At 48.8% G+C, this 13,539-nt stretch overlaps 1 protein-coding gene across 5 annotated transcripts in view; it reads right to left on the bottom strand.

Moving 5' to 3' along the window:
• Positions 1-13,539, bottom strand: part of LOC100646335 — an 80,727-nt gene that overhangs the window by 11,683 nt on the left and 55,505 nt on the right. Inside the window, exon 1 of one of the 5 annotated variants that reach the window (XM_048404248.1) lies at positions 560-597. The exons of the other annotated variants lie outside the window; for them this stretch is intronic. Coding sequence (XP_048260205.1) covers positions 560-582 — 23 coding nt within the window. The 5' untranslated portion in view covers positions 583-597. Of the gene's footprint in view, positions 1-559; positions 598-13,539 lie in introns of those variants that run through there. 5 annotated transcript variants of the gene reach the window in all.

Raw genomic sequence — 13,539 nt, 5'->3', positions numbered from 1 at the left:
GTAGTAGATGTTTTAATTCGAGCAGTAAAGTTCGACGTAATAGGATTATCCGCTTCTAATTGGTAGGAGCGGAGCAACCGATCGCAACGTATCCGGAAAAAGTCGTAAATTAATTTCGCGAAACCTCGTTGGAAGAAGCTAATGTACGTTAAAAACAAGCGGCAGTCGATGCGAAACGTTGAAAAGGAACGAAGGAAAAGGAGGATAGGTGGAAGAAGGTAAAAGAGGCTAGGGATAAAAGCTTTTTGAACGACGGCGCTTCCGCCGTCGATGAATCAGGAACTCTTATAGATTCAGGGGCGGGAGCAACGACGGGCGGAAATTATATTTCGCCCTAGTCAGTCAAAAATTATAATATACATGGTTGTCGGCTCTGTCCGAAGGATAAAGAACGGGATAGGAAATGCAATTTCTCAGGGGGCCGAACGATCGCCTCTGCATAGCCTGAAAATAATCACTCGCCGCTCCAATAAATTACATCATAGAGGTTGTTCGACCGTCACGACCTGCGTTACACGGCTAATACACAGGTACCGTCTCTATTAAAAGTAATACGTACGTTTCGCGAAACAGCTCGGACATAAACCAACCAAATGGTGGAAACCATCTCCTCGAGTTTCTTCCAGGTCTTTGAACTTTCGACTTCCATCCGCGCGGCAAACGCGATACGTAGAATTAAACGTACGCGATACTAATCGACGATAACGTTACCAACGAGAGATATGCTTTCAAGCGGAATTGCACGTGGATCAAAGAATATTCCGCGAGCGAACGTAGAAAATTTACGAACGCGGTTTGATCGACGATCCTCGCGATTTACGTTCGTCTCGGGACTTTGCGAACAATCTCGATCGGCAAAGTGACGACGAGAACGACCGAGGAAACCGAGCACGCAACACAGCGTGCCGTGAAAATAAGCAGCTGCTCCACCTTCAGCCTTTGCGTAATTTTTCCTCGAAACGAGTGACTACGCGTCCTCGTGGCGCCGATGCCGACCGCGCCTTCTTACGACCTTATTTATCATTCGCGCGAGACTCTTTAATTCGTCGCGATACGAAGGATTAAAAATTAATGCCAGGTCGGGCGTCGCGGCTCGCGGAGGACGTTTCGTACGGATCGTAGGATTTAAAAAATCGCGGAGGAAATCTCATCTGGCATCGAGCTAGGGCATTTTAAACTACGAGTCGACCCAACTACAAATTTCTGACGATTTAATTGGAAAAGTAATTTGGGATATGGACGCACGTTACACCCCGAATAAGATGGATCGATCGTTCGGATATGAGCTACGGAACAGATTGCGTACGTGTAACACTTGGATGAAACGTTTCGCCGACATCGCAGCTGGCTTGATCGAGGCCAAACCGGAGATTTGGTTCTACAACCAGGCGCAAACCATAACTTTTAACTACCTCGACGAATCGGTGATTCGAACGGGGATGTAACCGGACGGCACTCGAGGCCGTTGCCGCACCGCAAGATTAAAAGTTGGCTGGTTCGCAAAAATTGCACCAACAGACGTAACCGAAATATTGATTAGCCTGATAAACGTCGGAGGATTCGAGTTCCGAGAATGCCACGGCGTTATGCGAGAGAAGAGGTCATTCTCGAATGTGTTTTTTTACAACCGGTAATTTCCAAACGGTATTACCGATCGCGACGACCACGCTGCTACGCGACCCGTACCAACACTCGTTCGCCGTTCATCGTCCAACGAATTACATCGAGACGACCGCATCTCTCGCCAATTTTGCATAATTTCCACCTCATGCCGGAAACGCTCGCCTCGTCGTACGCTGCTCTTACGAATGCTCGTAAAAAGCCGAGTACGTGGCCTTTTCTCAGATCGTGTTTATCCTAATTGCAGAGGTCATCGAAGCTCTACTCGCAAACAAACGCTTCCTCCCATCGAACCTGTCCATTTCTCGCTCCGAATGACCTCGTTTTTCCTCCATCGGACGACGATCTTCGATCGTTCGCCGATTCTGCAATCCGATCGACAAGCTGTCATCTATTCTCGTCCCTTCCCTTTATCTTCGAAGCGTTGGCTCCTGGCCACGCGATAATAGAACGTCGCGTGTACGCGATGACCATTTCGCTCTTCTCTTCTTTGCGCGTTTACTCGACCGCTCGGCCATTCGGCAACTACGACGGGATAATACGAGTCGAACGAGAAATGGCTGGTTTAGAAGGTGACGTTAATTTCCAACGTTGTGGCAGAATTTTCCCACAGGCTCGTTCGTAAGTTGCCTTATCTACAACGATCGATTTTCGTTGTCGACGCGATAACGATTGCTCGGTGTCGCGTGTGCGTCATTTGGATTTTCGATGCGACGTAGTACCTGTAATTTTTCGAACAAAGAGCTGCATGTTCCTGTAGACTGTGCGTTTGAGAGACGAACGAGCGTGGTCTGATAAGTTGGCGAATCAATTTGCCGAATTAAATGGCGCGCAACGCGAACGATATTGTTATGGATTAGCAAAGGCATTCGTCGCATGGTCGAACAGAGGCGACGACAAAGACATTTTTACCGTAATTGCCGCAGGAATGGAAATGAACATGCGGCTGTACCGAGCGATTCTCCCGTTTCCGGATCCCCCCGGTATAAAAGTATCAATCATTGGCAGGAAAATTTCGCAATTATTCCCTCTGGCCGGTCGTATTAATTATAATTTCATTATCGACGACGATTGCCGCCGAACGGCCAGCGTAATAACGAGTATCGACGACGAAATTAGTTTTATGTTCCACGGAAGAGCGATCAAATTTCCGAAATTCCATTTTGCTCGTTGATCAGATTTTTTGTTCCGACGCGGCCATCGTTAGAACGAAACGACCTCGACGATTAATCCCAAGTTCCCGATACACCTCTCGCGATGACTCCTTCACTGCAGGAACAAGTATCTCGAGCACGATCTATCAATTACCTCTCGCGTCTGGAATCGATAACGCTCGATCATCGGCGCGTGTACGAGAAAATCTGGCTCGCCGAATTTTCATCGATTTCCAGATCTCATTAAATTAACGACCCTTGATGTATATAGCGGCGAACAAACAACGACTGGCAGCTGCATTCTATTAAAACGAATCACAGATAGTCGAACGATTGGAGGAGAATTGTCACGCAACATCTGGCGGAGCGGAAAATTTTGCGGATGACCGCGATATCGTAAAGCGTACGAAGGCGAAGCTGGAAGAAAAAACGAATGTAAGTTAAAATCGCTGGTCGGGGAAAGTTGGATCGCGTGGCATTTTCGCCAGATTCGTTGCGGATGATGAATATTCGAAGAGTTCTTTTCGACCTTACGGCGGCTGAAGGCGGTACTCGCAGTTTCCCTTGCCATTTCTTCTCCTTTATAGCCGCTCTTAAAGCACCGGCAGAAAATATTTGCTTTGCTTATTCCACTTTCTTTTCCTCTTTGACAGCCTGTTCTCATCATCGCCCATTCGAGCATTCTCGGGTTAAGTCCTCGCCATCTGCCACTTTGGCTTGGTGCCTCTAATTCCATCAGACTGTCGCTTTCCCTCGTTAATCGCGCGTCTTTCGCCCATCCTACGAAACGCAAATATACCGCTTTTCTTCGATCGTTACGAGCCACGATTCTCGCAGAAAACGCGCGTCTCCTTTCTCATTTCTGAGACCGGATTTTTCCTAAGAGGAAAGACCCCGAGATTTTCCGAGTTTCGCGAATAATTTACGAGACGCGAACTCTCGTACGGAGAGGAAGATTCGGGAGGGTAGACTCTGCGGGGAATAGAAATCGTGCGTTTGGAAATCGTCGGTCTTGCAAAGCGACGAGACGGTAAACATCGCGAGTCGGTGGTCCTAACGGAACTATGCTCGTTCGGACGAGTCTTTTCCTCGACTTTGCAACTCTCGCGTGGTTACCTGGCGTCGCAGTCCGGCAAATCTTATCAACGATAAAGACTTTAGTTTCGCAATGTCCTTTGCTCCGAGCGGCAAAGTCCGAAATTAACACGCTCGATGTAATTAAGCCAGAGCATCAAAGACTATAGCGGACGAGGTAAAAGCTTCGAGAATCTAGCGCCAATCCACGTTCGAAACTGTTATTGGGGCATTTTCACGAATCCAAGAACCTGTAGCGGCAACGGAAGCTCGCTAAATACTTTTTTCCAGGACGATGAGAGAGGATAGCGCGGGAAAGGTCAGGAAGATCGATGATGGCTGTGGCGGCTGTGGATGTAAAACGCGAGGCTGAAGGCGGAGCGCGGAAACGTTCGTCCTCTCGTACAGGATTTCGCAATTAGCCTGCCTAACGGGCTCGTCAAACGCGCACGGATAAAGGATTCGAAAGAGGTGAAACACGCTGACCGCGAGAAACTCGTTGTCGTCTCTTTAAGTTGCTCTCGACGCGGACTTCGTTCCCCGATAGAGTAGCACACGCGTTGACAAATCGATAGAGAAGCGAAAAGAGGATTACCTTTGGTCGTGGTCTCGTCGGCATCGCGACGTGGCGACATCCGCAACAGAAACGATGCATCCTGCGCGAACGAAAAAGGAGAATGACGCGTCGCCTGTGTTCCGCGACAGAGAGCGAATTTCGTCTCCTTTTCGTTGGTCTCGGCGCGATGAAAAGCCGGACAACTCGATCGTAGGTGGAGCGGAACGCGAGAAAGCTGCTATTTCGTGGTGACCGCGATTCCAATGGACCTTCTTTTCTTCTTGGACGAGGAAAGAACGGGCAACTCCCGAAAGGAAGATGAAACAGCGAAGAATGAAAATACAAAGGATAAAAAAAAAACGATCGAATTGTTTCGACGAAGGTGAGGTAGAAGAAACGAACGAGAAAGAGAGTATCGCGCGAAAAAGCTGGCAGAGTAGCAAGGAGGCGGGTGGTTGATGCAATCGCGGTGAGAGGACGAAGCGAACGAAAAGAAGACGAGGCGCGTGACCGCGTGTAACGGAAACAAGGAAGAGAGAGAGACAAAGAGAGAGACAAAGACAGAGACAGAGACAGAGCAAGAGATAAGGCGGACAAAAAGTGCGAACGAAATGAAAAAAGCTGCATCGAAGGGCTTTCGTGCCAAAAGTCGTCCGCTTTTACGAGCCTTGATCGATGCGTCTTCGCTGAGAAAAGACGAAAACGAGAAAAGGCGACGCAAAGCGAGTATGGTGCGCTCTTTGTTATCGAGGATTGTACGCTCTAAAGACGGTCGGAGATTCTCGGCTTCGTGCTAAACAGCTGTGTGCTACGGCCGGTTTTTCTCTCTCGTCTGTTTCCTGCTTCTCTTCCGATAATCCCTCGACTTATCGATGTCTATAGCTCTCTGTTCGTCGATCTAGTCAGCGCGGTTACGGCGGCTTCAGTTCCGTTCTATGTCCAAATTCTGATACGGTCTGACCGCTCACCCCTTACGTCCTGTTTACAAACACTTGGCCCGATTTGCTATCATGCAGACAAACGTGGATCGTGAGATTCTCCCTCGTCTCGTCAAAGGGATACTCATCTGCTCGATGCTGCTACGTTGGTCCTCTTCCTTCTTCCAATAATTCATCAAGGATGACTCGATCCGACGATAGCGCGTCACTGTTCTCGCGATCCAACCACTGCAACCAGCGAAGCGAACGGTTCTCGTGGTAGATGGTCGAGGAACCGACTGACGGAACTCGCCGCGTTCACCGTGCACCGTCTTTCGAAATCGCGTTCCCGATCTCGTGGCGAGCAGCGAGCGGACCACGCAGACGCACGACGGCGAACGTTCATCCGCAGCAACGTCCGTGAGACACGGCGGCGGCAGCGCTGGAAGCAGCGGCGACGACGCCGCAAGCCCGATTAACCCACGGCTGGAGGAAGCAGAGAACGCGCATACGGTCGCTGCCGCTGCTGCCACTGCGCCGTTGAAATTCGCCAAACTCGCTGCATACTGGTCTGCACATGCTTCTTCGAGTAGGCCACGTGTAGTGGTGGTGCGCGTCGCTCAGCCATTCGACATCCGAGTAGAGTACACGGATCGCCGCTATTCCGTGATCGATCGATTCGATCCATCTTTGACCAGCTTCCGTCGTTATCTTCTTACGGTGCATTGCAACGTCGAACAGCGCCAGATACGCCCTTTTTCGGCAGAGTTTAAGGGCAAGTTGTCTCTCTCCGTAGCCGCTTCTTGCCTCGAGATTCATCGAACAACCGTTTTCCTATAACTTTTTATTCACGAAACAACGCGCTTAAGAAGCTGAAGACCGTTTGTGGTACTATCGGGTAAATTCCAATAATCAGGGAGGGGGTGGAGTTGCTTCCGTGAATTCCAAACTTTGCCAATTTATCGCGATTTTCTTTCCGCTCGCAAAAACTTACTCTCGTCTCTGCTTTTAAATAAAGTGAGCAAGTCTTTGAAAATACCTTATCGACGCGTTGTTCGAATTTGCTCGGCAAACTCGTCGAAAACTATTTACGTTAATAACCATCGGCAGGAATAATTCCGCGAAGAAGCTACGTTTTATCGGGCAACGTCGCGTTCCGTGCGAAAATTAAACGGAGGCGACGTCACCCCATGGAACTCGCAGAGTTTCGTACGAGTTTCGCGAATACGATACCACGGAGACCGGCAAACCGTTTCAAAACCAACAAATTATCCGTGAAGTCGCATCGAACGAACCCTTCCAGCTCGCCAACATACTCGCGAGTCGTGTTTCACGGTCGAAAATCGCTGTCGCAGTCGACGATTTCGCGCAGCTATGCGAATTTCTAGACGTTTACGAGCGAACTAGATGTTGCGCGAATACAACAGCTACGATCCGAGCGACGCTGTTTGCCCCTATAATTCGTGTCCGCGTATCTATACGCGAGCATAAATTTCCAACGATTATGAGCAATTACGGAGAAGCTGTAATCATTGACGGTTTAATCCGTTGAATTTACAGATAAATCGAACGTTATACACGGCGATAATCGTCAAAGAGAAAAAGTACGTGAAAAATAAAATTCGTTTCAAAGAGAGATGCAAGTCCGCTGCGGGAATACGCGAGAAAGCAACTAATTAGAAGTTAACGATAAACGAATCAGCCTTTTCTTTTTCCCGTTTAGCGGAAACCTGGCGCGCGCTTTTCGTCCGACCAATTCGGCGTTGGGTATTCGAATTGCGAGGTTGACACGGTCGGACTGTCGTCGAAATTACCGGTGGATGCGAATATCCGCACGCTGTCGACGCCACGTGCGAAACTAGAGAGTTTGGCGCGTTCCTAGCGAATTCCATGGTATCTCGACGTTCTTCGAGGCTTCCGCGATTCGCCAATTTTCGTTCTACGCGTCGGAACGTCGACGAAGCGAGAGAAAAGTCGATTCTCCGATGGCAGCGACCGGCTGGAGGGCGACGCTTCTGCTTTACCCGGTTGCTCGTAATTTCGCGCGAACACGAAACATCCGAGAGACAATAGACGATAAAGACATTGCCGCGAGTCGATGAGTCGTAGGCAACTGGAAAGGTAGTTCGTTATAACGGGGAACTTGCCAGACTCGAGAGACAGGCTTTGGTAACTTTGTTGCGCTCCTTCGGCTCTTGCGAGTAGCTTCGCTACGAAAGAACGTATCATGGGGAATCAAAGCGCGATTCCGTGCAACAGGATCCAGCGACTTTGCCGAGTCGAAACGCGCGTGTCAGGAAAGCCGAAAGAAGCGCGCCGTTACGTGGCAGAATGTTCCCGGTATCTCGTGGCGCACGAGAAACGACCGAACGAGAAACACCATATTCGATTTCGGTCTTTTGTTTCGCTTCCATTTACCAGCAGAAGACACGATGGATTCGCACGGTGAAAAAGGAACATCGAGAACGTTCGATCGTCCGGTCTCTGGATTTTCTACCAATGAAAAGGAATCTCGTCCGTTTGAGCGGACGATGTTCAACGAAACCACTCTCGATCGACGGATTAACGCGTTGAATATGCTTCGCCAAGTTATTAAATTGGTCCCTGTAGCGACGAGATTTTAACGAACGAACGGATCAAGGATAGACGAAATCTGGCTGCAAGCTGCTACTCGCCACGATGAAAAAAAGGGAAACCAACGACGGTGAACGATGAAGCCACAAACGTGAAAACCGCGGGACGAAGTTTCGATACTTTCGCGGATAAGAACTCGGAAACTGAACATTTTCTGCGCAACGATCGAACGAGAACGTGCTTCGTTAGATGAGGAAAAGCGAACTTCGCGTACAAACGGAATATCGAGATCGTCGTCGAGCGTGAAAGACGCGACGAGATTAGAAGAAAATATACACGGACGACAGAATGTACTCGACAGTCGCGATAAACGAAGGCATCGAGTATGCATCGACTGTGTATCGAATTATCTTTCGTTTGCGCGTTACGAATACTAAAAGGTTCAACGTAGTTTAGCTTATGAAGGCTCGTATAGTTGGAAGATAATCTGATTCTACGAGAATTTCGACGAGAAAACCAAGGAAGGAAAATTCAGCTGAAAAGTAAATACCAAAGATAACCGTGATATCCTTGCGTTTTCAGCGGAAGCCGAATGCTTGCGTTTTCAACGGAAGCTGAAACCTTGCGAAACGGCAACCACCGAGACGAGTGTATTACTGGAGAGAGGAAGAAGGTGGAAAAAAGACGAGCGAAAGGATAGAAAACGGCGATGAGCAGGAATTTCGGTTATTTTACTCGAGGCGGAAGAAAGAAACTCAGACCGGACGTAGATAGGATGACCCGCGGAGCGACCTGAGCGAGAAGAGACGACGATCTCAGGGCGGACAGTGAATTTTGTATAAAACAGCGGAATCGCTCAGCCAACGTGAGTCGTTGCGAACAAAGCGCGGAAGGACGCGGGGAGCTGCGGACGTGACGTTAATTTCAATCGGGACAGGTCGAATAACCTTCTCTTCTCTCGTTCCCCTCGTTCGTATCGGTCTCCGTGGTAGTCTCGAAGAAGAAGCAGCGGGAACTCGGAATAGAAGAAAATTGAACGGGCCAGCTGCGTTTCCTCGCTGCAAAGTTACCGCGATAAGATTGCGAACGATTATATCGTGGCTCGCGCTCTGGACGTGACCAACGTCGTGTTAAATAGAAGGTTCTCGCAAACGTGCGCAAGGCGTTCTTCGATTCTCGATGAGATTCCTCGCGACGCCACGTTGACGCGCGCTCTAGACGTTCGAATTTTTCGTTTCTCTCTTTACGGAACTCGGCTTTCGTGGTTATCGGTGTCCGATAACGTAGTTCCAAGGATTTTTAATTGCTTCCCCGATTCGACCGCGAATCACGGCGGTTTTTTGATTCTCCCGAGTGCTTTTATACCTCCGGCAATCTTTGTCGCGCGGATCATTTTTAACGTCCACTGCCGTGTTCCGATACGAGGCGAATCGTTGCACAGCCGAACGATCGTTCAGCCGTATATCGTCTCGATATACTATTTCGCCAACTAAAATCGCTTCCACTTCACCATTCGACGAATGCACCGAGAACTTGCATCGAAACTCGAAAATCAAAGTGATATTCACGCTCGACTTTGCGCGTTCGATCGAAACGAAGTGCAAACTCGATACTCGACGATATTTCTCATCCGAGAGTTTCCAGCGGAACGCCACGTCGAACTTCCTCTCGTTGGCTCCGTCTGCGTTTCTTCGCTAAATTTAAACGGCCCTTTAGTCTTAGCCTCGCCCTTCTTCACAGAATTGCTCGTATCGCTGTTTCCGTTTCTTTCCCCAAGCGTCTACGTTCAACCGTTTGCCAGTCTACTCGCGGACGAAACGACGTTTCGCGACCGGTGAAACGGAAGGGCGACAGGGAGAAAAGAACGCGCGAAAAGGTCGAGTCGGAGCGCGTTTCGCGACCGCTTTCGTGCACGTTCGCCGCGCAACTGCCGCGGCCGAATATTCGCCGATACTACATGTGCGTCGTATTTGCAAGCCCCGACCGGCGGACATCGGCTGCAGCTGCTCGACAACCTCCTCCGGCAGCGTCCCGACGCCCCTCCCAGCCCTCGTTTTCCTCCTCTACCGATTCCCACCTCCTACCGATTCCCGCGATAACAATAACGACGGTAATACATCCTCGTTGCGGCGAATGCAAGGAACCATCGCCGACTCCTTCCACAACGCGCCAAACAGCGTCATTCTCACCAAGCGACCAACAAGTTTATCGGAACAACGAAACAGGAGTAACCAGGAATATTATGGAAAATATCGACTTGCTGAAATTGGCTAGACGATCGATAGGCTCGTTCTTCCTAAAGTTACGTTGCCTTTGTTTCGCCATGCTGGAAAACAAGACACGATCGGAGAGAAAAGAAGGAAAAGTTAGTCGCTTCCGCGTGTCGAGAGGCTGAAACAATCTTCGATTTATTAAATTGCCTAACCGAGGTCAGCATCCTCTCCGTTTGCCAAGTCTACGTGCATACTCCGAATCTATTTGGCTGGTTCGTTGCAAGATCTCGTCTTTCTTCGCGATTCGCTTTTGAATTCTGTTGAAACCAAGATGAACGTACTAGTTGATCGCCTTTAAACCAAGAGGAGTCGTTGAAGCGGCAAATGGAAATGCGAAAAGGATTTTCGTCCGCCGAGTAATTAAATGCCACCTGCGCGCCTAATTATCCGAGAAGCCAGGTTTTTACAAGGCGGATAATACACGGGTGACAACCTGAAAAGCCGCTTCAGCTTGAAAAGTAACTTCCGTATATCCGCATAGACGGTTGAGCATCGGATTTCGTGCACATAACTGTGTCATTCGGTTCGCGTAACCGTATATGCAGCGAATAGTCGACGATGGAAAGCGTATTTTTCATTTTCGTCGCCGCTGTCAATGCGGTGAAAGAAGCGCGTTCCATGCGAATGCATATATTATACGCTGACAACGGAGCTCCCTGAAAGGCGGTGGCTCGACGCGGTCAAACTTCTCGGAGCCAAGGGTTGCAAAATTCCGCGAGAGCGTTTCACCGGACGAAAACGGAGAATACTCGCGAGTCGTACGGGCTTCTCCAAACTTTCTCCGCGTATAAACTCACCTTCGAGGCAGACTCGGCAAGTTGTCAAGTGCATTAGCGATTCTCGAGGTAAAGTCAACGACCGTCGATTTTGTCCTCGTACTGCACCACACCCTCCACTCTCTCTCTCTCTCGCTCTCTCTCGCTCGCTCGCTCTATTCTCTATATTTCATGCAATCGTAACCAGTCGCTTCTTCAAATTAGAACTTCTCACTTATCCGATTTGTTCAGGTCGAACCATTATCGGGGTCCTTAATCTTGGAATTACATCTCGTTTTGTAGGATTGTTCTCGTCGAAAGAGAAACGGTTCCAACGATTGCACGTGGTTACTATTTTCATGGAATACGCGATTAACGCTTCAACCGTCTGTCGGTTAAGGGAGACGCACGCTTCTTACTCGCAGCGGAGATAACCGATTTCATCGAAAGCGTCGTTCACGAATTCCGGCGATGATCGAACGGGCTCTATTTTCATTTCCGCGGTTGTGCCCATTGTGCACGTTCATCCAACCGTATCAGGATAGGAACACCAAACGACCGAGTAACCCATCGACTTTTTCCTTCAACCGCAATGAATCGATTTCTCTGTGCCGGGTAGTGGCTGAATTAAACCTAAGATCGTTCCGAGGATCTTAACCGCTTAAGACCATTAACACCGTAGTTCGCTGGTCGTACTTTGCAAGACTATTTATTCGTTTTAAGAAAGTTGCAAAGAGAAACGAACGAAACGTAGAACGACGGACGATGAAACTACTACGTGGTCTTAGCCGATTTCACAGTTTTCCTTAGTTTCGATCGATCGTGTCTCGCGACAATCTCGAGTCGTTTATCTTCTCCAAACACACACACACACACGCCCCTTCCCCTGAAAATGAACCGGCTATCAGCGACGCTGAACACGGCGGATGTTTTAATCCTTCTCTCGAGGAAGGTAATCTCAGCCGTCTTACATCAGCCAGACCCAATCCCACGGGAAATTCTGTCGAGTTCCATAATACTCGGTGACACGCATCGAGCGATAAGGGCAGCGAGTTTCGAGTCGCCAGCACCGAGGCGTCGCATAATCGCTCTTGAAGCGTCATTCCGAGCGCAAGATTCGCGCAGGCTAAAGGGATTCGCGGCATCCCCGTCGCGATTCGGAGAATGTCGATCAAACGTGACACGACGATCGGTACGCCGACACAAATGTACCTAAGACGTCGCGAGCAGCATCGCGACGAATCATCGACCGATCGATAATCGTCTGCTATGCAACGTTTATTATGCGAATCTTTCTTTTTCAATCGATCCATAGTCTTTCGACGGTCCAGCCCGATGTCTTTTTCAAACATTTATGGCGGCGTGCCATACAATTTTGGCAGCGTCGTATTATCGAAATACGAAACGTTCATGATTTGACGATCGAATATTTTTAATCTTTTCGGCGCTACGGATCGTTTAGTACGCGAAATTATTTACCATTTGTTAACAAATAAAATAATCGTTCGCGTACAACTACGTGTTCAATGAACGACCAATATCGTCTCGATTCTTCAATTATGCAATTTAATAAATTTTTAATTTATCGAAGCTTTTCTCTCGGAAACGTTGTCAATTTTCTAAGCGTAAACGATATAAACGACTAATAAATTATCGAACATCTCAGCGCTGAAACGTTTTCTTATCAAATTTACGAACCAGGATAAGAATCGCGGCTCGTTCGATGACCTAATCGTATTAGGCTAAAATCGACGTCGAATCAACCGGTTGAATCGATTCGACGATGGGAAAACATCGGTGCGGCAATGGTCGATGGTTGGTGACAACGTATTTAACACGGCTCGTAAAGCGACCATTTTATTTTTATGTCCTCCGTTAACCGCCTTATCGTCGTTAGCCCGCAACTACCAACAACGCCGATGATATTTATTCAAAACGACGTCGCTTCCTGCAGAGATTGCGCAGCTCTGGGATACCGAGGAAATCGCGCGCGGAAATTTCGGCCCGTTTGCAAATTGACGTCGAAAATATCGGCCCCTTACCGTGATCCATTGCCGATATCGTCCACCCTGCTTTCAGTCCGCCACGTCGGAAAATCAAGCTGCGGGAACGTGAAATATCTCCGAGCTGACGAAAAACCATTACGCGAAATGCGACGCTTTCCGTGCGGAGCATCGACCTGTAATTTTATTAGATCGTCGTCCAGAAGCGTGTCCCTTCCGAAAGGGACGTGCGAGCTTAAGAATGGAGCTATTTTTGCGATAAGATGCGTACGCTTCGATGAAACGAATAAACGAAGCGAGCGAAATGGCGGTCGAACGAGCGTACCATCGTTTTGGAATGGAAATTATTCGGGGCAATTTGACGAATGGATAATGCAAGACGAGCATCCCTCGACGGAAACTGTAATCAGATGCCAAAGAGGAACACGCCCTATAGAGAAGCTGGCGAAACGCTTAATCACCGCGAGAGCTTGGACTCGTCGAACCGCAGCAACCGCATCGGACTATCTTGAAACGATAGAGAACGATCGATGGAACGCGAAACTTTCCGCGGTAGTGCTTAATAAAAACAACCTCGCTTCGTCATCGCTGCATCAGGAAGAAGCTATGACTT

The sequence above is a fragment of the Bombus terrestris genome, chromosome 3 (genome assembly GCF_910591885.1).
Source record: "Bombus terrestris chromosome 3, iyBomTerr1.2, whole genome shotgun sequence".
In the NCBI taxonomy this organism is placed as follows: Eukaryota; Metazoa; Arthropoda; class Insecta; order Hymenoptera; family Apidae; genus Bombus; species Bombus terrestris.
This window is presented reverse-complemented; position numbering and strand designations above follow the sequence as displayed.